We start from the raw sequence: 24139 nt of genomic DNA, 5'->3' as shown, positions 1-24139 counted from the left end.
AGGATCCAGATGCCCTTTTTAACACCTACAGACTTCAGTTCTACATACAGGAAGACGAGCCTCACACACCCTGTCACTTCTGCCTCCAGATGCAGAGTCCCTTCCTAAGGTGCTTCCTAAAGTTCTGAACCTCACAGTATGAAGCATGTCACACATAAGCTGGTGGGAGGCGCACTCAGGGCTCTGGAGAAGCTGTGAGCATCTGCTACGTACGAGTTAGGGTGATGGCTTCACTACAGGTGATTTCTTGTCTTGAAATTTGCTTTTAACATATTGCATCTCCTTTTCAAAAACAAAAAAGACATATGCACACATCTCTGCATGGCTCCTACGGAAATCCTAAAGACAGCACAGATTTGCTTAATTTCCATACAGTGTACACATGTTGTGGAAGACACACATGATGTGGAAGACACACCTGATAGTCCTCGTGCAACCACAGGGCTCCAGTAGCCCTTGGGACCTCACGTTAGCTGTGTGGATATCGCGTATCCATTGACAGTAAGCCTGGGCTGCAGATCTGTGGGTCTGGGTGACATACCCTGAGTTAAGTTGCTCTGAGTTGAAAGGGAAGGTAGAGAAGATGTTTGCATAGTTTGAAGGGGTTATCTTTGGGCAAAGTCTTTGAAATCTCCTTTTATCCAAATATTCAAGACTTCTCATCTTGTTTTAAATCACTTGACCGTTTGCAAGGCACTTCTGGAAACCAGCAGTAGCCTTTTTGAAGCAATGTTCCCTGAACACACACAAGTAAAACCAGAGGAGTATAGAGGGTATGTCCAGTGGTGAAAAGAAAGGACAAGATTGCAGGGTCACGACTCCTTTGCTGTGGCCTCCGCTGCGTAGCTTTCTGAGCCACGGCTGAACGGGAGATGCTCTGAGTTACACTCTCAGAGCCACCACCTCCTCCCCACTCTATTGTGGCAGCCCCAGGCCCTCCTGTCACCTGTCCCAGTGCTATCAGCTGCCTGTGGGCCCTGACCCCATGCTAGCTGTAAGTACAGGTCTCAATACAAATCAGCAACATTATGGGCAAGCTGAATGGCAAAAACCTCTCTCCCTCCGTGCGTGCCCCCCCTTGTTGTCATCGGGCCTCTTCACAGGCACCAGCTGCCTCATTAAAGAGCAGCCTTTATGCTTGCTTCAACTGTACCCCACTAACCCCCCCACCCCCTCCTCGCAGTAGCTGGGGAGGCCTCGAGAGAGGCCTGTGCTGCCTGCAGAGTCACAGAGCCGAGAGCCCCAGCGTGGAGGGGAGCGCGGCAGGTGGGTGGCGAGGGCATGGCTTTCCCTCCTTCTCTCCCAGAGGTCGGAGGAGGGCCAGCTTGCGCAAGGGCGGAGTCCAGGGTGGTGGCCAGGGCTTCTCCCTTAGGGCGCCCCTTTGCGGATCTTAGGGTCTGGAACCAAGGACAGGGCCTTGTTCCCGGAGGAGAAGCAGCCAGGCGGGCGAGAGGGCAAGCAGATCACCTTGCCCCGCTGGGGAGCAGGTGCGAACACGGGGCGGGGGAGGGGTGGGACCCTGAAATATGGCCGCTTCTTTGCGATAGGAAACGAGAAGGTTCCCATTACTGGCCGGCCCCCGTGGTCACCCTAGCAGGAGAACCCGGGGCCTGACTCTGTTCAGATGTCCTCCCCGGGGATCTGGCCTGGCCACCCCCCCCCCCGCCCCCCGCAAGCAGGTGCCTTTCTCACCGCAGTGCTCAGACTCCTTACCAGGTGACATACCAGGCAGCTTTTACCAAACAATTCCTCTTTCCAAATTTATTTTTCTCTCCTCCTGGCCCCAGGGACTGGCCCTGCCCCAGGCACCTATGGCATAAGGGGTCATTTCACTGCGATGCTTTCTGAGGTCTGACTTTTCACCACTGCATGGCAAGGGGTCCGTTTTGGGCACAGAAATCCCCAGAGGCCCAGCTGACGTGGAAAAGAATTTTCACAACTTGTCTCCCCGATGTTCCCAAAGTGGGGCGCAGCCCGCGGAGGACAAGTCCCCTTCCGCCACGCCCGCCCCCACCCGACACCGCCCCCTCGCAGAAAGTTCTCTGGCCCCCGCCAGGGGAAGTGTGTGCTCTGGCAACCTCACCCTCTGCACTGCGTTCCCAGCCAATGAAAACGTTGCTCTCTTGGTTAAAGGCCAACTTAATCCTCCAAACTTCTGCTGCACTCGGGTTGTTTCACCATGGACAAGTATGCTGGGAAAGGCTGCCAGGCCGTGGTGGTGTGTGTACGTGTGCGTGCATGCATGCATGTGCGTGCATGCGTGCATCTGTGCGTGGGCCTGCATGGGTGGCCTATGCGCCTGTGTGCGCATGTGCCCACTTGCGGTTAGCCTTGAGGAGGGTGAAGGAGACCCCGCCAGCTCCGCAAGTGCTGCGCTCAGACGCAGCACCAGGGTCTTTCTGGGACTGCTTCATCTCAGGCCAAGTCTTTCTCCAGCGGAAGCCAAAGGGCCAAACTCTGGTGCAAAGCCCCGATGTGCTACTGCCTCCTCTCAGACTGCTATGGGGACATTAAACCTTTAACAATCTGGGGCTCTGACGGCTGGTTCTTGGTTCTCTGCCTGGAAAAACAGTAGGCGAATAGTAAAACCTTAAATTCTAACATGTGTAAGTTATACATCTTATTTTCATTTTCAGCCCATGTTCCCCTCTGTAAGACATCAGGAAAAAATTACCGTCTGACTTCTAATATCTCAGTGGGGCATTTATCTCCCAGCTATGATAAGTGATCTTCAATATTTTTTTCCTTTCAGATTAAGAAACAAATTCATTTAATTTTCTTTATTGAATGTGCTCTGGCCTCCCCCACCCTGCCGAGTCCCCGCCCTCCCAAGCTGTTACTCCCTTCTCCCGGCTCAGCGACTGCTCTCCTGCCCGCGGGGCTTCGGCCTTTGCAGGACGGGCGGGTCGATCTGGCACAACCCTGGTCCTTAAGGCCTCGGGATGGTCTGTTCCTGCCCACAGCAGAGTGAGGGAGGGCAGCGGCCAGGCCTCTGGAAAGCCCTGTGAGGTTCTGCGGCCCGGAGTTGGCGGGCGGTAATCTGAACCTTATCTGAACTCCCGGGTCTGAAAGCCTGGCTTGGAGCTCTTGCAAGGACTGGCTGTCTCCCAGGTTGCCAGAGCTGATGCTCCCTGCTCCAGACGGGGCCGCAGCCTTTCCTTGGCCTCTAGTCACCTCCCTCAGTCCTGCTGCTGCTGGAGGGGCTGAGGGGAAGCGAGGGCAGGGTAGGATGGCACTGCCTGGGCGTGCCTGATGGGGGCAGTTCCATGGCCCTGGGCTCGGGGTAGGCATAGTGTTTTGCCAGGCTGCTGTGGGCACCAGGTGGCCACAACTGAGATGTCAGCTCAGTCATCGGACAGATGCTCGTCGCTGAGCTGAAGCCCTCTGCTCCCACACTGCAAAGTATCAGGGGCTAACCTGGCCGTGCACTTCTCTGGTTTCCTTAACCATAGAAAGGAGATATTAACCCTTGCCATGCCTATCCTGGCGGGTGATTGGGAAGTTCAAATAGAACATTGTATGAGAAACACTTTAAAATGATATGCATGCAACAGAAATAATTCACTCCAAAAACAGTGATGGCTCACCCCCTCTGTAAGGCACTATAGAGAGGGTTTAAAAAGGTGTATTTGTCTAAACCCCACTTATACGGGGTGCCTAGAATAGTCAAGTTCATAAAGTCAGAAAGTACACTGGTGGCTGCCGGGGCCGGGGGATGGGGGCGGGGAAGGGGAATGGGGAGGCAGTGTTTGCTGGGGACAGGGTTTCAGTTTGGGAAGGTAAAACGTTCTGGAGATGGATGACGGTGAAAGTCGCACAGCCACGTGAATGTACTTAGTGCCACTGAACTGTCCAGTTGAATATGGGTAAAATAGTATGTTTTGTGAGACTTTTACCATAATTTAAAAAAAACTTAAAAAAAAAAAGTCATGGCACCATCAGGAACCTCCCAATCCAGCCAGGGGAAGGGCACCTGCCAGGCTAACCATCACATCATGTGACAAGTCCTAGAGCCATGGCAGAAACAGGGTGCTCTGGGAGCGGGGAAAGGCCTGTCTGGGAGCGAGGTCGAGTGCACGCGCCTCGGGACCGTAGGTCGCCTGGCCACAAGGCTAAAAGTGTCAGCTGCAGGCAGAGCGGGAGGGCAGCAGCGCCGAGCTCAGAGGCCCAGACTCCAGTCTGAGGGCAGCGAGGGGCTGCCAGAAAGTGTTTAAGTACCGTAATTATAGGACTGGGCTGGGATTTGGAGAAAACTCTGGTGGCTGCGTGGATAGAAATAAAGCAGCGTCAGCAGCGTCCTCGTCCTCGTCATTCCACCAAATGGGGCTGGGCAGCGGCTCCACGGATGTGCCGGTGGCCGCGGTGGCAGTGACGCTGATCACTTCCTCTGGGCTTTGTCTTTTCTTACTCCAGGGAGTCTCCGGTGGACTGCAGTGTTAGCAAGTGCGGCAAGCTAGTGGGCGGAGGCGAGTCCAACGCCATGAGCTACAACAGCTACATGGACGAGAAGAACGGCCCCCCTCCCCCCAACATGACCACCAACGAGAGGAGGGTCATCGTCCCCGCAGGTACTTTGGGACCCAGTTCGCTGGCTGCCACCCACGTCCTCAGTCTTCTGGGCTAGTCGTCCCAGTGGGCACCTACACCTTCACCTGGTACCCTGTTCTCTATGGACATGCTTCCTTGGGGAAGCTGCACTTCCCACTTTCTTCCCTGGCTGCCCTCCAAGACAGTTTCCCAAATGTCACCAGAGCCCCGAAGCGCAGATTCTGGAAGCCCTGCCCTCTAACAGGTCACGTCACAGAGTCTAGCCTTGGCGCCTGGTTCCACAGGACGAGGCCAAAAGGAATCCCGGGGACACCCAGATGTGCCCACCCTTGCCTTTAAGGAGAAGAGTGGCTACAGAGGTCTGTCCCGTCCATCAGGCAGGCGCTTCCGGGCAGCTGCAGGGTCTCATCTCTCCAAAACTGCAGGCAGCTCTTCCAGATTCAAAACAGAAGTAACTGTATTTAACAGAAGGAGAGGCTGAGCGTGTGTGCGGCGAGGTACGTCATGAGGTAAAAAGAGGCGATTTTTCCTAGGTATTGGTGCTTTTGGTTACAGAAGATAAAATCATTGTTCAAGCCTTCCGTGCATTGGCTGGACACTCCGCCTCGGCTGGTGAACTCAGCTGCCTGGTTGAAAAGGGAGGAAAAACTACCATGTGTAGAGTCCATGCCAGGTAGAAGGAGCCAGGGTGTCCAAATCTGAAGCAAAGTGAATGACTTACCAGAATCAGTTTATCAAGGAGGCCAACCCCTTCCATTTGGAAAAGTGTAAATGCAGTTGTGTCTGAGCGCCAAGGGTTAGGTGTCTCTTTGAGGTAAATCCGAAGGAATCCGCGGCTTGGTCTGGAAGGTGTGGTTTTGTAACGGGCCGCTCCGTCCTAGGCTCTTTGTATGTTTCCCTTCCATGGGAAGCCGTGTGTCACCGTCTCCTAGGAACACAGCCACATGCTTGTATTCTGGGCTAGACTCAAGGTGGCAGGCGCGGGAGGTGTGGGAACAGGTGAGGCAGGAGAGGGGTGGACCAGCGGGAACTTTTCTGTGCCCGGCAGGACTTGCAAACCGCCCAGAAAGCATGTTTATTTCCTTTCTCCACAAGCGCGTGACCTCACAGAAGAAGGGGAAGAATAGCTCCGTATACTGAGTGCCTCTCGGTGCCAGGCGCGGTGCAGATGGCCTCATCCCTGTGATGCCACTTCTATCTTGTAACATCCTATCTCCCCTCCCCGGGAACACCAGCTAGGCGTGTGTAGCTCAGGTGCATTTGTGAGAGGCAAGAAAACGGTGCCTTCTCCTTTATTATAGAAAGAAGGCAGAAATGACGCTGAGCTAAAGCTGGCCTGGAGGGAAACTTCTGGACTCCCCCCATCGGAGCCGAACCTCTCCAGGCCTTTGCTGACTTGGAATCAAACCCCACCCTCCCACCTGCACACTGCTCCTCTAAACAGCGGCCAGCATGGGGAGGAAATCTTGAGGACAGAAGAGTTAAGAGGCCAGAGGTTGTCTCTGAACCAAATGTTGACACCATTTCATTTCCATAGTCACTTTTGGGCGGGGGTAGGGAAGGGGTGGGGGGGAAATGACCAGACTGTTTGGTTGACCCTTCAACTCTGAAGTGGTGTTGAAATACTTTCAAGAGGAGTATCAGGATGGCAGTCTTAGGGGGCGAGAGTAACCCCAGCAGTAATAATGAAAATAGCATAAATTCCTATCAAAGGGTTTCCAAAGCACTTGGTGTCATGAATTCCCTACCTAGGGATTCACTTCATTGTTTCACCTCTGGCTGGGTCCAGAGGTGAAGCATTTTCCTCACACATGTTGGTCAGCCTCCTGGACATAACAGAAAGTCTCATTTGGGCAAGTCCACACATCAAGGCAATAAAGCATCAGTGGAACAACCAACCGAATTTATGGTGGGATTTTAAGATGAGTATAAACGAGGTCCCTAGTTCACCACCAGTTCCAAGTTCCGATGGGAAGAAACTAGGACTCAATCATCCAGGAAATATATTTGGAAGAGCTTAGCATGCTCCACAGAGGAAAATTTATAATTCAGTGTGCTGTAAAAGGAAGAGAAAGAATATTGTGACGGAGCCCAAAGCAAGGGAGGAAATAAGAAAATAAATAAAATCTACAGGGTAAAATTGTATTGGAGGCCTTGGATACTCAAAGTGAGGAATTAGGAGAGGCAGAGGCAAAGCTGATGAAAAAAAATTAATATGCTACGTAATCCAAGTTCCCCCAGGACACTTCTCTTTAGAATTCTGAAATGGTGCAAAATTATTTCCATTTACCAATGGTCTGTGCCTGATTGTTCCTGGAGAGCAAAAGAGTAAGACAGAGCAAGAAATTTATCTGAGAGACAGAGAGAGAGAGAGATACAGACTTGTACAATGAAGCCCCGAGTAGCTCCGCTTTTTGGGGTGATGGCAGAGCACCTCCCGGGGGAGCTAAGGCAGGATGGTGAGAGGGGAGAGGAGAGGAGGCTTGGGGTGGGGGACCCTCAACCCTCAATTTGACTGGAATTCCAGCTCAGGCTGGGACTGAAGGTTGAGCTGGGGACTTAAGCCTTCAAGGCGCCGCTTCCCAACTGCAAAACGAAGAGAAAAGCCACCTTGCAGGCTTTTCTCGCTGAGTGAAACGTGGCACACGTGGAGCAGCGGGCACCTAGGAGGTGTTCAGAATCTGGAGTGTCATGAGTTACCGGGCTCTGGGTGGTTGGCATAAACCTTGTTTCTTTCCCCACAACCCCTCCTAATCATTCAGACCTGCTCCCATTTTTGCCAAGAGCCTTCACAGACCCTTAGAATGAGAGGTGAGGTGGTTGAGAGGTAGCACAGATATTCCTACCCAATGAGCAGTCCAATAAGACAGGCCCAGTAGAAGTTGGGGACCATCAAATCTCCCCTCCTCCAGGAAGCCTTCCATGACTCCAAATCCACAGTGACCCCTTCTGCCCACGAGTTCTCGAACTGCCACAAGAAAAATCTGCTGCTTAATTCCGTGCTTTCCTGCCCTAGCGTTTTGTGTGGATCATCTTCCATGAGCGCAAGACCCATGTAGCTTTCTTCTGTGATAAGCATATTTAACTGCATATTGGACTCTCTAATAATTGGGGGCCAAGGAAAGACGTGGTGATACATAATAAGATATAAGGGCTCTGCCTAGCGTGGAACCTGCTAGAACTCATCACCAGCACTCAAAGTACACATGCTCCCCATATACACACACCTGGCTGGGGAGGAGTCTGAGGGTCCCAAGTGGAGACCTTAACAACCTCAGTCCTTACATTATGTATGTTCACTTGAGAGCTAACATGTTTTCTCCCTCCAACACCATTTCCCATCTTTTTTTTTTTTTTTTTTTTGCTGCGCTGGGTCTTCATTGCTGCACGAGGGCTTCGTTGCCCCGCAGCATGTGGGATCTTAGTTCCAAGACCAGGGATCAAACCCGTGACCCCTGCATTGGAAGGCGGACTCTTAACCACTGGACCACCAGGGAATTCCCCATTTCCCATCTTTGGGGATTTAAATATCCTAAAAACTTCGTCAGGATGATTTTAAAGAAATTTCAACACAGCTGTCTCCAAAGGGAGAAAACCCAGATTGGGGTTAAGTTATTAAGACTAACACCACTGGGTTTTCCAACTGCACACATGGAATTGTGGTCCAAGTGTCCACGTACATCTTCTTTTCTGCAGCCATCGGAGAGATCACTGTTCTTCCGTGAAATCACTGATGTTCTTAAGATACAGATGGTGGCCCTGGGTGTTGGAAACTGTGCTTGTTTTCATTTTGATGCCACCATTTCTCAGGCAGAGGTTTCGGTTGCCCTCCAAAGGCTTTAAAGAGAATGTCCTGTCCAGATGCGTAGTGAGGCGTCTAAGAACCTTTCCAGAGCGCTAAGTGGTTCAGGCAGCGCCAGATGTGACGGGCCGGATGGGCATTCTGGGAGGACCATCTGGGAGGGAACCACTTTCTCACTGGGGGGAGGGGGGATTGAGGGGGGGAAGGGAGGGGAAGAGGAAGGGAGGGGAGAGAGTTGGAGATGGGGAGAGAGGGAGAGAGGAAAAGACAGAGGAGAGAGGCAGAGACAGAGAAGGGGTGGAACCCTGCGTCCTGCAGCCTTGCTAACAGCCCATCTCCCCTGCAGACCCCACGCTGTGGACGCAGGAGCACGTGAGGCAGTGGCTGGAGTGGGCGATAAAGGAGTACGGCTTGATGGAGATCGACACATCTTTCTTCCAGAACATGGACGGCAAGGAACTGTGTAAACTGAACAAGGAGGATTTCCTCCGAGCCACCTCCCTCTACAACACGGAAGTGCTATTGTCACACCTCAGCTACCTCAGGGAAAGTAAGTACCTGGTCCTTTTCCTTACACCCCAGGGGCTGCAGCCCAAGCCCCCAGGGCTGGGAGAGAATTCCGCCCAGCCGCTCAGGATGAAGACTGGTTCCCACGGAGCCAGCCCAGGGAAAGGAGATAGGGTCCCGGGCTGTCGGTTTATGCTGGGCGGTTGCTATAGGAGCAGCCCATCTGGGTGTCAAGTTGCCAAGGTCGCACGGGCTCCCAGAGACCCTGCGAGGGGACTGACCCAGTCCTGCCATGACAAGGGAAGGAAAACGAGGAATGGAGAAAAAGTAGGGAGCTGCAGCCCCGTGAAGTCTGCCAGAGGCGAGTCACACTCTTCCCATGAGAACAACTTTCCAGAAACTACTTTGCCCCAAACTATAAATAGATGGACACCCTGGCTGGTATTGTCTGGAGCGATGATTTAAAGTTCCTACAGTAAACTCTAGATTTACGTTTTGGAATATTTACACGTTAAGTTCCTCTTATTCTTGGGGTCACTCTGGCACCCCCTAACCCACCTTTACCCGCTGTTACCTACACACCCTTCCCAACTAAACAGGAAGTGTAGCAGATGCTACAGGGGGGTTAGGATCTGTTGGAAGCTTTCTCCTGGCAGAGTCAGAAGGCAAAGAGCTTTGGAAAGGGAGAGTTTATGAAAGAAAGTGCGCGGTTGTTCAAAGGATTTATCCGATACGAGGCTTCTCTATTGCCAAGTCCCATCAATTTGATGTGAATTTCATCTGATACGAAACATACACATCAGAGCAGAATTTTGATAAACGTGCTAATACCCTCAGCCTTAACTCTTCACCAGAAATACAGGTGGTATATCGGTGACCCCAAGTACCGAAGGACTGTTCTGTGGCCAGAAAAGATGGTCCTAAGATGGGGAAGTTGAAGCTACAGGAAAACAGTTGTGGATTCATTCTACAAGGGGGCTTTCTAACAGTCAGCCCTGCCCAAAGATCCACTGGCAGCCTCAGGGTGCAGTGTTTGCTGTCCGTGGCTGCTGGGAAGCTTGCAGGAGTTCAGCTTCGGAAAGAATGAGGTTGATAATTTTAAAGCCCCTTTAACGCTGAGATCCTTGGACAGTGCCCACGGGCCGCTTTCCCTGGTCTCCTGGGCTCTGGGTTAGTTAGTTCCTCATCCGTGTTCCGTTGTCCAGTGGGTCTTCAGCTCACCGTTCCTGTAATCTTCTGTCTCCTGCAACAGTGTACTCTGTGGGGTAGGGGCAACACACCCTGGGTGTAAAAATGAAAGAATTTGAAAATGCCTTCGGAAGTTTCCACTGGTGCCTCTGGGCTCCCCAGTCACCCTCCGAGGCGTCTGGTAAGCAGTGGGATTGTGTGGGTGATGCCGTGTATGTTAACACCAGAGGAATGACCTCATGTCTGAGTCTTGCTGCAGCATGAGGTCAGCCCAAGAAATGACAATTTCAAAAACGGGGGCAGTTTTCCACCCAGTTTTTCTGAGCTTTGGAGAATGAGCATTTTCTAACAATCTGTATTTCTTTAAGTGTTTATAGAATTTTTTTTAGAAAGGATCTTTGCACAGAGTCCTGCAGTAATGCTAGCTGGGCAGGGCAGGAGGTGGAAGTGGGCACACAGAAGCTGGGCATGAGAAGGAGAGACCAGCAAAGCAAAAACGCTGACCGATTCTGCCTTTCTGCCCCTCCTGGGGTCATACGGCGGGAGGTCTGGGAATCACTTTGTGGGAGAAGAGATGGACGGCAGTGTGGACAGAGAGCTTGGAGCACTTAAAGGGCCCAGTTATCAGATGCCCTTGTTGAGGGCATGTTCAAGCACGTTCTGACTGATGTGGGGAGAGCCCATTCAGACCGTGTGATTCCAGGCCCTTTCTGGCGGGTCCATAAACAACTGAAGTCCCCGCTGGGACTTCCTCTCACAGAAGAACCCAAGCCACAGACCCTGAAGCAAGACCAACCTATGCTCAGAAGGCCAAGGAATTTCATAAGGTGGTCATGGGTGACTGTTGAGGAGGCTTTCTATCGGAGGAGAACAGATAAGAAAGAGCAAAGGAATAAGCAGGCTGGGAAGAAGTGGACGCCAGAGGGTTGGGTTTCTGGGTATTTGTAGCAGGACATGAAAAAGGGTGGATTTCTTCTCTTCGTTCTTTCTAAGAGTATTTGTAGACATTAAGGAAGATGCCCCCAAAGCAATAATAATATGAAGTTTCCAGAAAGGAGCTTATTAGTGGAGCAAATTTCCAGAGTTGAGTGGAGATGAACAAAGCACATATATGAGACAAAGTTGAGTGCAACAGCAAAATATAAAGGGGTCTGAGCAACGACGCAAAACCACGTCTGCCTGCAAAAACAAAAATTAAAATACTTGTATTAAGGTTCAAAAAAACTTGCCCCAGCATAGTGTTGTACTACCCTAGAGGCCTTTTGAGGAACCTAGACTTAAAATGATCTGCTATCATGGAAACAATTTTTGATTCATGCCTCTTGTTAATTGGGGTCCACTTTCAGCTGCAGCCTCTGGGACCCCTGGTTGTGGGGGGATCCACTGAGACGCCTGCAGGAGGTCACGTGCATGGTGGCTGTCTGCTCTCAGGACTGCTGGGAACCCCGCAAGGCCCACCGACTTGGCTTCAAACACTGTATTGTTTTTCCAGACTTACTTGCAGTGGATGTTTTGTGTGGAGGCAGGGAGGCCAGGGCTCTGGGGAGAGGTTGGGGCAGCTGAGTTGAGGCTGGGAGAAGGGTGCTAATGCCTCGTGCATTGTCATATGTCCTTTCGTGGAGGAGGGGGTGGCGTTCAAACAGTTCCACTTTGGCAAGAGGTGGAAGGAAAAGAGCTGAGCTCCTCAGCACAGAGGGAGGAAGTGCAGTGGGGCTAAGGAGAGTGGATAGAAGAGAACTGGAGCCCTTCTAACTTAGCCCCGGGTCAGAAGACTGCAGGGCAGCTGCGCCTCTCCAGAGGCGTCCGAGCTTTCTGGACTTTAGTAGAAAAAAGGACATGGTAGGATTGAGAAGCTCTGACACCAAATTTACACTTTCACCAAAGGTGCTCGAGTATTTATTCGGGTTGTCAGAACAGGAGCTATACTTTCAAATTTTAAAAACCAAACTTCAAATTGAAAATGTATTTTCCAGGGTGGAGAAGAAATAACAGTGTCCTGAGCCCCCCTGTCTCGTGCTAGGATTTACCTGGCCTGCCTGGAGGTTCCTGTTCTCCATACCCTGGCTTTTCAGCTGGCCCAGATGGAGTGACTGTACCTTACATCCCTCTGTAATGTCACCTGCACTTGAAATGGGAGGAGGACAGTGGGGGCCGGGTCTGGGGAGATGCCCACAGTTCTTGGGATCATTCCGGAGTCTCCTGGGGACACCCGGGCTCAGGCTGCGTCTGCCCAGGTGTCACTCACTTTACGGGACAGACAGGGTGCCCCCTTGTGGACACCATGGACAACTAATTATAAATCCCCATTTTAAAGTCAAAGCAAATGAGGCCTGGAGTGCTTCGGAAATTGGTTCAGACGTGCCCAGTCCCTGGAGAGCAGCCTGGTGTCCGAGACCCAGGCCTCCTAAGGCCCGGGGTGCAGCTATGCCCACAGCCTCACGCTCTGAGGGCAGAGGCCAGGCTGCACAGACAGCGCCTGCTCACCTGGGCCACCCGGTCTTTCCCTCCCCTGCTGTGGAATTAGCCTCACGCCCCTGGGGCTCCTGTGTGGAGGGCCAGGCCGCTTTCCCCACAGCATTTTCTGTTTTCTTTTGTACCCAGAAATAAATGCTTTCCGAAAACTTCCCTGTGGCCTCCTGGAATGAGGCCGATTAAGCCAAACCTATCTGCACGCCAGCTCTGCCCGTCTCTCTTCCGCGCGGCGCCCCACACTCTGGACCTGACGGGCAGCCCTTTCAGTATCTCATGCAGGCAGAGGCCGTATTTACAGTCTCGGGCTGCGGGAAATGAGATTGGGTGTCACAAAGCAAGATTGGGACGGACCTCAAAGGAAGTGGGAGCTGTCCCCAAACGGCAGTTCAGACCCAGGGCCGCTGGGGGGAGTTTGGGGTTTCTGGGAGTCCAAAAGGTCCTGGGTGGGGCGGCCAGAGACAGAAGGAAAGAGCCTTTGTTCATTTTACAGAAAGTTGTGTTCCGTCTGTCTGTCTGCGTCTGACCCATGAAAAATGCTAAGCAAATGCGTTTGGAAATAGTGGCAGCGCTAGACAGATGAAATATATGGGGTGACAGGGAGACCACAGCAAAGGTATCTATCTTGATTCCCATTTTTAATTTAAACATAATGGAAAACACATTTTGCGTTTTGTGGTGTCCCCACCGGCCGCCTCAGATGTTCCGGCAAAGGTGATGGTTCTAGGCAATTAAGCCAGTGAAGTATTATCCCTTCCAGGCCGGGTCTGACCGGTGAAGGAGAACAAAAGGCCAGATTTCCCGGGACTCAGTCGTCAGCCAGGCCTGTTGTTCAGGACACAGAGCCTCAGGAGGGAGGAGATATGGGAACATATGTATATGTATAACGGATTCACTTTGTTATAAAGCAGAAACTAACACGCCATTGTAAAGCAATTATACTCCAATAAAGATGTTAAAAAGTTTTAAAAGAAAGAACACAGAGCCTCCTTCCTCCTCCCTGCCCGCCTGCACCCTCCAGCCAGAGCCATTGATGGCAGTGCAGAGAAAAGGAAGCCCGGTTTCCAGAGGCTGGCAGTGGGGCGCGCAAGGTGTCTGCAAGGCAGGAGACAAAGGCTTTGGCGCTCAGACGGCCGTTGTCTCGTCTGCAGGTGCCCCAGAGGAAGGCCAGGTCGGCTCGTGGGAATGTGGAGCTGGAGAAAGCCCAATTGCTGGGCTCCACCCACACCTGCAAGCTTCACTCTTCATTTCCATCCTCTCTCAGATCCCAAATACTGTACCAGTGACGGATGGACGCGACAACGGGAAATTATTTTGTCCTTGTGCTTTCCCATTGGGGAGCCTCTTCCGTTCTCAGCAGCAGCTGCTCCGTGCTTTGTGGGGCCCCAAATACATAGATACACATAGAAGCCCTCATGTGTATGTAAATACGTAAACAGATAAGGCAACAAACGTTTTAATTAAAGTATCACAGAGAGAGAAGTGCAAAAACCATAAATGCACATGTCAAGGAATTATCACAAAGTGAATCCACTCACTCATATGAGTCCCTCCAGGTCAAGGGGGAGACTAGAAGCCCCCGTGTGCCCCACTCCATCACCCCCACTTCCTCCCCAAAGGCAGCCACTGTCTTGATTCCAACACCATAGGTAAGTGTTGTCTGTTTCTTCGATTTAGCCTGGAGGCTGCAGGGTCTGCTGGGCTGAGAGCAGATTTTGTAGATAGACCAGAATGGGCATCCTGCCTCCTGGGCTTTCTGGCTACGTGATCCTGGGCAAATTACTTGACTTCTCTGAATGTTGATTTCATCATCTGTGTGAGAATTAAGTGAGAGAATAGACAGAAAGCATCCGGCGCACGACGACAAGCATCCCGAGAGTGTTGGCTCCCCTCCTAGCATCACAGCCTGTTTCCTCTGACAAAGTGGTGTTCGCCCCACGCAGAAGGTGACTCAAAGGAGGAGAGAGAGATATCCAAAGCCACAGAATGAGAGGTCAGGCTCCAGGGAGGACCTTCTTGCATCTGAACAAATTCCCTTAAGGAAAGAGTGTGCCTTGCCACTCTCTGTAGCCTGAGGAACTGGTTAAGTAAAAAATGGGAGGAGAGAAGGGAAAGTTGGTCCCTTGGGAAGGAGGTCAGACACCCCAAATCAGCCCCTCCACAGGGAAGGCAGCCTCTCCTTCTAGGAGTGAAATTTGAACCAAGAACAGTCTTCAGGGCAAAATCCTTCTCCTAGGTTACCATGAAATATGTATTTCATGCAAGCTTTGCAGAGGTCAAACGACCCTTCCTCTTGGCTTTCTGGGAGTTTCCTCTGGAATTCACGTGTGCCCAAGGAAGAACTTTCACTGAGGGGGAAATTTAATAAGTGCGGTTTATCTAAGCTTCGTGCTCTCAGCTACATCTGCACTAATGACTCAGGCAGTTCGGTCCTCCGAGACCATCATTTTTCTTTATTTGCTCCAGCCGTGAGGTTTCCGCCTGAGGCCGAGAATGTCAGGGACAGAGAGGCAGACATTCTTGGTCTTACTCCAGAGACTGTTTTCTCTTCCCTTGGAACACTTGTTTCCATTTCTTAACCTCCTTCCAGTCATGGAGGATTATTTCTTATTGCAGCAGAACCCATTCATAACTCTAATTCCAGAGAACAAGGCAAATGCCCAGCAAACTCTTTTATAAAGAGTTTATTGTGTGTCATTGTTGTGTCTGTGGGAGAAAAGATACAAAAATCGTCTTGATAATACCTAGCGTGTATTGAACATTCATTCTGAGCCAAGGTCTGTTCCGAGCAGTTGTGTGTATTATTTTATTGACTCTTCATAAGAACCTTATCAGGTAGGTGTTATTATTCGCCTGTTTTATATAGGAGGACCCTATGGCTTAGAGAGATTGGGTAAATTGATGGTGGTCACCAAGCTAGTAAGTGATAAGAAGCAGGTCTAATTCTAAACTCTCATGTGCATAAAAATTTATATTAAACGAAGTGCAAGGAATCACTTTGTCCTTGATATTTTTGAGAATGGAAGAACCAAATGCGTCTGATTCTCGGCTATTCCAAGCACATGACCGCCTCCTTTCTAAAGGTGTCTCCACACAGCCACACTTTGGCATAGAGTTCTCTCAGTACCATTACCACCGCTCTGCTTTTTTTGTCTGGAACTGTTGCAGAGCTGAAAGGAATAGTTGCTCAAGCCCAAAGTCAGAGGTTCTAGGCAGTTGGATGACTCTTCCAAAATTCTCTCTTCGTCATCTGGCCTGGAAGGGCGCACAGCTTCTCTGAGGCACACAACCAAACGCCCACAGCTGGGTGAGGCAGCCACTCCACTCCCGTGTCCCTTCCGGGACTTGAGACTAAAAATAGGAGTGTCTGACAGCCCATTCCCTGTTCCAAGCCCTGGCACCCGAGTCCGTCCACTCGGTCCCAGGGAGCAGGCAAAGGATGGTTTAGAAGGGTGTTTTAGCTCCCAGCACCCATGTCAAAAGCTTATAAAAGCAGATCCCAGCCCACCTGATGGTGCTTCAGAGTTTCCACGGGAGAGCCTCAAGGAGGACGACAAAAATGCCTACGTTTCCAAAATAAAGCTCTTGGATTTGCTGGAAACAAAGGCACACGTCTAGTTTTAGGAAAGAAGGGAGAAGTTTTTTACATGCAACAACAATAAAAAAAAGAAAATGCCCAGACTAAATCTACTAGAAAATGCCCAGACGAGAACTGCTTTCAGTGCTTGCTAAAAGTAGCTCTGCATGAACATTTAATTCTAAAAGGTTGTATATCAGCACCCTGTGATGACAGAAAATTCAGCGGCTTATGCCTCACGTTGAGTTGTATTCTCTTAGCTGTGCATAAAGAGAGACAAAAGTTACTCCAGGGAGCGCTGCCAGCCCCACCCCTTTCCCAGCTCCTAGCACCCCCTTCACCAAGCGTGATGATCCAACCACCTTGCCCACCTGTAAACCCAAAGGACATCACAGTGGGAAGAGAGTGGCCGGGCTTCTCCTCCGGGGCATGGCGATACAAGCTGCAGTCCAATCTGGCCAGCGCTGGCCCACGGACAAGACAAAACAAAAACAAAGAGGAATGTGCAACAGAGGCCGTATTCAGCCCGCAGAGACTAAAATATTTACTATCTGGTCTGTATAAAAAGTTTGCCACCCCCTTTTGTAGCTCAAGGCGAAGAAATCAAGATCCAGACACGTAAAGTCCCTCATTCACGGTCACACGGGAAGTCGGTCGAAGGACCAGGACATGGTGCCCAGCCCTGTGTTCCTGCTATGACATAGTGTGGACCCCAAGAACTCTAGAACCTTAAACGTGACTGCTGGGAGGGCTGTGTGTGTCCCGCCCGTGAGCATTCTGTCCTACCTTCCTCAGACCCTAACTCCAGGAAGCTATTACAGTCCTGCGTGATTGGCCCCCCAAATGGGTGACATTAACTGTTTCTTTCTCTCAAGGACTCAGTCATCTGTCCTTCCATCCTTCTCCCTGTCTCCTGCCCTCCCCACTCACTTCTCATCCCATCTCCTAGTCTTGATCTCGGAAGAGTGTCTTGGTTATAACCTGATGCGTTTGCTTCGCCTTTCAGGTTCACTCTTGGCCTATAACACAACCTCCCACACGGACCCGTCCTCACGACTGAATGTCAAAGAAGGTGAGTCTGTTCTCTCACATGTAGAATTGTCCTCATTACCAGCCCAGCACAGTCCACGATGGTAAGACTGCGGTGGGGGAACCTCAGGTGTGTGTCCCAACTCTCTTGTCCACTCAGCTTTTCTAGAAGCCTAAGCTGATCCCCCTTATGCTGCTCATTGCAAAAACATGACAAGGTTGTAAAATATCTTGTGATAATTCCATAAAGATGCGACTTGAGGTTGTTACTCCATGAACGAAAGCGTGTTGCTCTTGGAAGGAAACGGATGCTGCTCACTTTCAAAACCAAAAGGCGGGGGATTTCTTTGTTGAAGGAAACAAAATGAAGATTTCAAGGATTCTTGCAATGTCATATTTTCAGGGGGGTGTTGGTAAGAAATTTAAGCGATATCAATTCATTTTTAAAGTGGTGATTTGGAGATTTGGTCTAGTTGCTTTGCTTTGGTTGAAAGAGAAAGAAAATGGTCTCAGCCAATGGTTTTCGCCAGTGAGGGTTTTAGCAAACATTACAATACATTTCTCAGCATCTTTATTCATGAAACAACGTTGTGGAGATTTCCTGCTCCAGACACTGTTAGATTCCAGGCATTTAAACAAGTGAATGATTCATGGTACCTGGTTTAAGGGAGAAAAAATGGGAGTGAAAAAATTCTGCCTGAGGCAGAAGAAAAATTCCATGGAGGAGGGGCATTTTGAGTGGGGCCTTGAAGGATGAGTAGGAGTATGAAGGGCACTCTCTTCCTTGGCTCTCTCTCTTTCAATACTTTTTCTTTAAGGCACACCTGCTGCATAGAATGAATGAAGGCAGAAGTTTTCAGTATTGGTTGCATGGAGTTAGCACAGCATAATATTTCAGAGAAACATAAAGCTCTTCTAAGGGAAGAATCTTAGAGACATTTGGTTCAAAACTGTTTTCGGTTATGGAGGAAACAGAGACCCAGTGAGCCTGGGTGTCTTGACCAAGTTCACACCTTCGATCACATTAGACTTCCTGTTTCCTTTTAACAATTTATAATCAGATGATGACCAGACAATTCTGTGGAGGAAAAATTCAACATAATGAATATGTTTGTAAACTTTCCTGGTTTTCTGTGACTTTCTTCACCTCTTACCCCACCTTGGGCCAGTCTCTGCTACTGTTTTCTTTCAAAGTCAGAGTTATTGGCTTTTGCCATAAAAAATCTGAAGTCATATTGACTCATCATACAGTCCAAGCCACATTTTATTAGGTGACCCATTTACCATCATGTTGCAAATGTCCATAAGAGATAAAATATATTACAGTGTCAAACATATTAGATTGAGGTCGGAGCACCTCCGGTTTACTTTGGGGAAATCACTTCATGCCCTGAACCTCAGTTTCCTGTCAAATAAAAGGGCCAAACTAAACCAGTAAGAGTCACCCCTGACTGTCGAGCTCCTGGCTGCTGCAGGTGAGGGTCTGCTTTCGTCCAGGGTCCCTCTGCTCTGATCTGGTTCACTTACTGAACTTCGTTTCGTCTGCAGATAGGGATCCATATCTTGGAAGGAAGGAGGGAGAGAAGGAAGAAGGAAAGGAAAGAAGGGAGGGAGGGAGGCAGGAGATCCCTGAAAACTCCTCCAGTTCTGCAGGCTGGGACCTGCTAACTCCACCAGGATTAACCAGGGAGACTCTGGGGGCAGAGCCTATGAGAGAATATCTGATATTGGACGTAAAATACAGATTTTCGTTAAGAAGCAAGTTTTTCTGGGTTGAACTGCGCTGATAAACGATTCATTACTCCTCCAGGGGTCCTAGCTTTCAGCCTCTCCCCTACCTGCGCTGCTGTTCCTTCCCTCGGTCCTTTTGTGAGTTTGTAATGCCACGCTGGGCTCTTTGGGGCTTTCGCAGGAGCTGCCTCTCTTCTGAAATGAATGAACTGCAGTATCCAGGCAAGTGCGCACTGCAAAGCCCTCAGTCAGGTGGTGCTGGGCATTTATCTCCCAGCATCGGCCCTGGCCTCCAGAAACGGTTACGTCTGCGCTTTGCAGGTGCAGCTTTTGTCCCCAGTAAAGCTTTCCACTTGAGTTGTCTTGCTGCTCTGTCGCCTTCCCCCTCCTGAGGTGGTCTGGATCTGTCTAAACGGCCCATCGTCCACAAAACAAAGTACATTAGCAAGACAAAGCTAGCCACGCTCCTCTCTCCCTGCTTTTCACCCTCCTCCCCACCTCTCTCTTCTGCTTTTCTCTAATAGCTATCTTGGGTTCTTAAAATATTAAATGGAAAAATAAAGAGAAGACGTCATGCAACCTTAGCTCCGTCTTGTTTGAATAAGGCACATACACAGCCCCAAACAAACCGAGTCCAACAAGAGGACCAGAGCTCTGTGTGTGTGTGTGTGTGTGTGTGTGTGTGTGTGTGTGCATGAGTGTACGTGTTTATTTCACAAAGGACAGGTGCTGGCATCAAGCACAAAAGAAAGAGTTGAAGAGATAAATGCTTCTGTGAATGCTTCTTCAACGTGCTTATCAAATGAGTATGTCTTTTTACTTTAAAATGGCATAATCATCTTTCCAGCTTGTCTCTTGAAAACAATTGCACTCTCTAAGGGTTATTGGTGCCCAAGAAGTAAGGCTAGATTTTAAAAATTCATTTGTAGCAGTTTTTAAGCTTTTTCCAAAATTAAATATTCTATGGTCACAGATTGGACCGAGCTAGAACAATTATGCTCTCTCTACCGGATACCAAGGCTAATGCACTTAAGAAAATAAATTAGAATGGAAGCAACTGCTACCCATTTTCAATGCAGCCGCCACTGTCATATGTATAGGATTCTGCAATGCCTCAGACACTTTCACGTGCTTTGCCTCTGCTTTTAAGCCCGGCAACTTCCCCGAGAGGTAGATTGAATTAGCCCCATTTTGCAGACAGGGAAAGTGAGGTTCAGGACTATTAAATGGCTCCCTGAAGGGCACACAGCTATTCAACAGCAGAACAAGGATTCAAACCCAGGGTGTAGGATTCAAAATCCCTTACTTCAGATAGTCTCCCTGACAAACACAGCCTTTCCCTTCTAGCTGGCTTTTCATGAAAGCAATACCTTGCCTAAATGTCGTGTGGGTGGAGATGTAAATTTTTTCCATTATTTTTCTCTGTCCCTGCAGTTTTTCTACTAACATCTCCATCCACATCCCTGCACTATCCTCTCCTCCCAAAGATGAATTCATACATAACCCCTGCTTGGCACTACCCTCTATTCCTAACTGCACAGAGAATGAGCTGGAGAGCTTTTTAAAATTACTGATGCCCTAGGAAAATATTGCATGACTCCACTCATAGGAGGGACCTTAAATGGGCAGATTCACAGAGACCAGAAAAGTAGAATGATGGTTGCCAGGGGCTGGAAGGAGGGAAGAATGGGGAGTTATTGTTTAATGGGCCCAGCGTTTCAGTTTGGAAAGATGACAGAGTACTGATGGTGATGGCTGTGCAACGTGAATTATTTAATGCCACTGAAATGTACACTGGAAGATGGTCAAAATGGTAAATTCTATGTGATATATGTTTTACCACAATAAAAACTGCAAAAGCACATGAAAAGATCTCAACACCACTAATTATTAGAGAAATACAAATCAAAACTACAATGAGGCATCACCTCACAGCAGTCTGAATGGCTGTCATCAAAAAGCCTACAAATCATAAATGCTGGAGAGGGTGTGGAGGAAAGGGAACCCTCCTATACGGTTGGTGGGAATGCAAATTGATGCAGCCACTGTGGAAAACAGGATGGAGATTCCTTAAAAAACTAAAAATAGAGTTACCATATGATCCAGCAACCCATTCCCGGGCATATATCCAGTAAAGACAAAAATGCTAATTTGAAAAGATACATGCACCCCAATGTTCATAGCAGCACTAGCTATAGTAGCCAAGACAGGGAAGCACCCCAGGGGTCCATCAACAGATGAATGGATGAAGAAGATGTGGTACATACGTACAATGGAATATTACTCAGCCATAAAAAAGAATGAAATAATGTCATTTGAAGCAACATGGATGGACCTAGAGATTATCAAGCTAGGTGAGGTAAATCAGTCAAAGAAAGGCAAATATTATATGATACCACTTACATGTAGAATCTAAAAAGTAATACAAATGAATCTATTTACAAAACAGAAACAGATTCAGACATAGAAAACAAACTTATGGTCACCAAAGGGGAAAGGGGTGGGGGAAGGGATAAATTAGGAGTATGGGATTAACAGATACACACCACTATGTATAAAATAGCAACAAGGATTTACTGTATAATACAGGGAAAAAAATATATATATATATATATCTGAAAAAAATACAACAGAAGTAAAAATAAAAAATGTTTTAAAATACTGATGCCAAGGTCCCAGACACAACCAACTGATTCAGAATCTCTAGGAGTGACAGCTGGGCGTTGGGAATTGTTTCAAGCTCTCCCCGTTACTCTTAAACCTGCAGCCAAGAGTGAGCAGTGCTGACCTACACGGCAGACAGGAACCAGAAAGAGGAAAGGGAGACCCGTCTCAGAGCCACCCAGGTTGTCTTGGAGACACACTGGGAAGTTGATCTTTATCTTTCCTGGCCCCAAACTGACCTAGAAAAGACAGAGCAGGACCTCATGCTATACTAATGGAAGAGCAGGTTGAACTGACCACTGGATTATTAGTTCTTTTTCATCCTTGTCATTGATGAGGTTATAATTTGTATTGATATTGATTACAACAGCTTTACATGAGTCCATCCCTTCAGCTCTCAGAAATCCCATTCTTATATGTTCTCATCGTGTGTATCTAAGTAGTCATTGGGATTGGTGTTGGTTACCTGATCTTATCCGGAGAGCACTGGGGTTCTAGAAGTTAAATGGCCATTCCAAGTATTGGGTCGGCCAAAAAGTTCGTTCTGTTAATGAATACATTGTTCAATAAAGTTCTTGGTGAAAATGAAAGATGTGTCTTATTTTTGCTTAAAACTGAACGAACTTTTTGACCAACCCAATACGTGGGAGTCCCGGGGCCCGGACTGAGGATTCTCTAAACCTCGAGCTCCGACCTCCATGCCCAGGGATGAGTGTGTCCGCCCGGGATGCAGGTCAGAGCTCCACCGTGTTTCTGGGCAGCCTTGCTCTGGGCCCTGCCAGCGCATCCCCTGGACGGGCAGCAGCGCTCTGCTTCAGAGCTGCTTTGCATCCTAAACCCTCATTTCCTTAGCTCCTTGTGCTGGATCTGTTTAAATACCTCTGAGTCTCCAAAAGTCAGAGGATACTGAGCTCCTTGTTTATTAACTCCTGGAACTCATAAACCGGCCCGTGGAAGCTGAGCCTCTAGCCCCCGCCCGGGAAGCCTTTCAGGACCCGCTGTGAAATGCAAACCCACGCAGGTCACCTGCGGCCGGGGATACAGCCCTGGCCTGCAGTCACCTGGGCTAATGGATAAAAAGTCTGTCTTCTTGCACGCTGAGTGTGGGAGAGAGAGGGGGAGAAACCACCTTTCCATGTCCTTCAGAGTGAAATGCCTAACCGGTGCTGAAGATTATGCTAATGAGAGCCCTGCTTCTTGCAAGGAGATTTCCAGATGGCAGGACCTGTGCACATAGCCGGGACCACGGTTCTGCAGCCCTTCACTGTCTGCCAAGCGTTTGCACATCTATTACGTCGTTTGCACCCCTCACCATCCCCGTGAGCTGGCAGGGCTGATATTATTATTATCCCCGTTCTGTAGATAATGGAAACAAGGCACAGAGATAACAGGGTCCGTTTGAAGTCACCCAGGTCTTAGGATAGAGCAGGACTCCAACGTAGGTCTTGCTGTTCACTCCCCCCTCCAGGCTGCTTCTCACCTCATCATCTCAACATATTTCATTCAAGCATCTGACATCTTTTTAAAAAATTTATCTTTTTGAAGTATAATTGATTTACAATGTTGTGTTCATTTCTGCTTCACAGCAAAGTGACTCAGTTATACATATACATACATTCTTTTTCATCTTCTTTTCCATTATGGTTCATCACAGGATATTGAATATAGTTCCCTGGGCTATACAGTAGGACCTCGTGGTTTATCCATTCTCTATACAATAGTTTGCATCAAGCATCTAACAAACATCTTAAACCTTCTTTAATTAATGCTCTCCATTTCCCCAAGGCAGGTATTTATCTCATATCTCAGCCTTAGAGCATATTGGTTCAAAACCCAGGCTCTGGACTCAAACAGGCTGTGTGACTTTGGTCAAGTCACTTACTTTTTTCTGCCGCAGTTTCCTCACGTATAGAATGAAGGCAATCTTAGTGCCCCTTCAAGAGGGCTATTATGCTTAGAAATCACTTACCAGGGCATCTGATGCACCAGGAAGTACACAATATGCTTGCTCCATGGATTACAGCGGTAATTAGGATTTTATCACAAAATCATTAGAATGTTCTTGAGGGTTTACCACATGCTGACACTACGCCCAGGGTTATGAAAGACACCATATCAGATGGCGTGGTAACACCGTAGATGAGATGGCCAAGTTGTTTAAAATCTTATTTGGGAGAGTCACATATGGAACGATTAAGGAATAATATGAAACTGCATATATAATCAAAATGCATGTGACCTACAAGAAGTTCCCTAAGAGAAATGAAGGGAAGAAAAATCATTAAATGTTAAAGTGGACCATCCACTCCAAACCTTTCATGGAACAGAGGCGATAGGAGGCCAGGGAAGGCGTGGGTTCCCCCAAGACCACACAGGAAGGGAAGGGCTTCTCTCAGGACCTTAGTCAGGACTCGTGCCCTCCTCCACCCCGTTCACGCATCTCTTCATTTATTAAGAACCTACCACATATGGGACGCTAGGCTGAGCTTCGGAAACGTGGTACCCAGCCAGCTCCCCTCAAGAGGATGTAGTCAGAGATACAGATGGGCCTGTAAGTCAGTGCTGCGTATTGACTACGGCTGCTACAGCACCACCTCTCGGCACTTTCCCCTGCATTTTCATCG

General features: G+C 49.1%; 1 protein-coding gene across 2 annotated transcripts in view; it reads left to right on the top strand.

Moving 5' to 3' along the window:
• The window catches only part of FLI1 (Fli-1 proto-oncogene, ETS transcription factor), a 121547-nt gene that overhangs the window by 75097 nt on the left and 22311 nt on the right, over nt 1–24139 (top strand). For both annotated transcript variants that reach the window (XM_060017679.1, XM_060017681.1), the window contains 3 exons: nt 4414–4568; nt 8697–8900; nt 17098–17163. In XM_060017679.1, the coding sequence (XP_059873662.1) occupies nt 4414–4568; nt 8697–8900; nt 17098–17163 (425 nt within the window). The remainder of the gene's footprint in view (nt 1–4413; nt 4569–8696; nt 8901–17097; nt 17164–24139) is intronic.

Source organism: Delphinus delphis, chromosome 8, assembly GCF_949987515.2.
Source record: "Delphinus delphis chromosome 8, mDelDel1.2, whole genome shotgun sequence".
Lineage (NCBI taxonomy): Eukaryota > Metazoa > Chordata > Mammalia > Artiodactyla > Delphinidae > Delphinus > Delphinus delphis.
The sequence above is the reverse complement of the archived record's forward strand: the minus strand, read 5'-3'. Positions and strand labels throughout refer to the sequence as shown.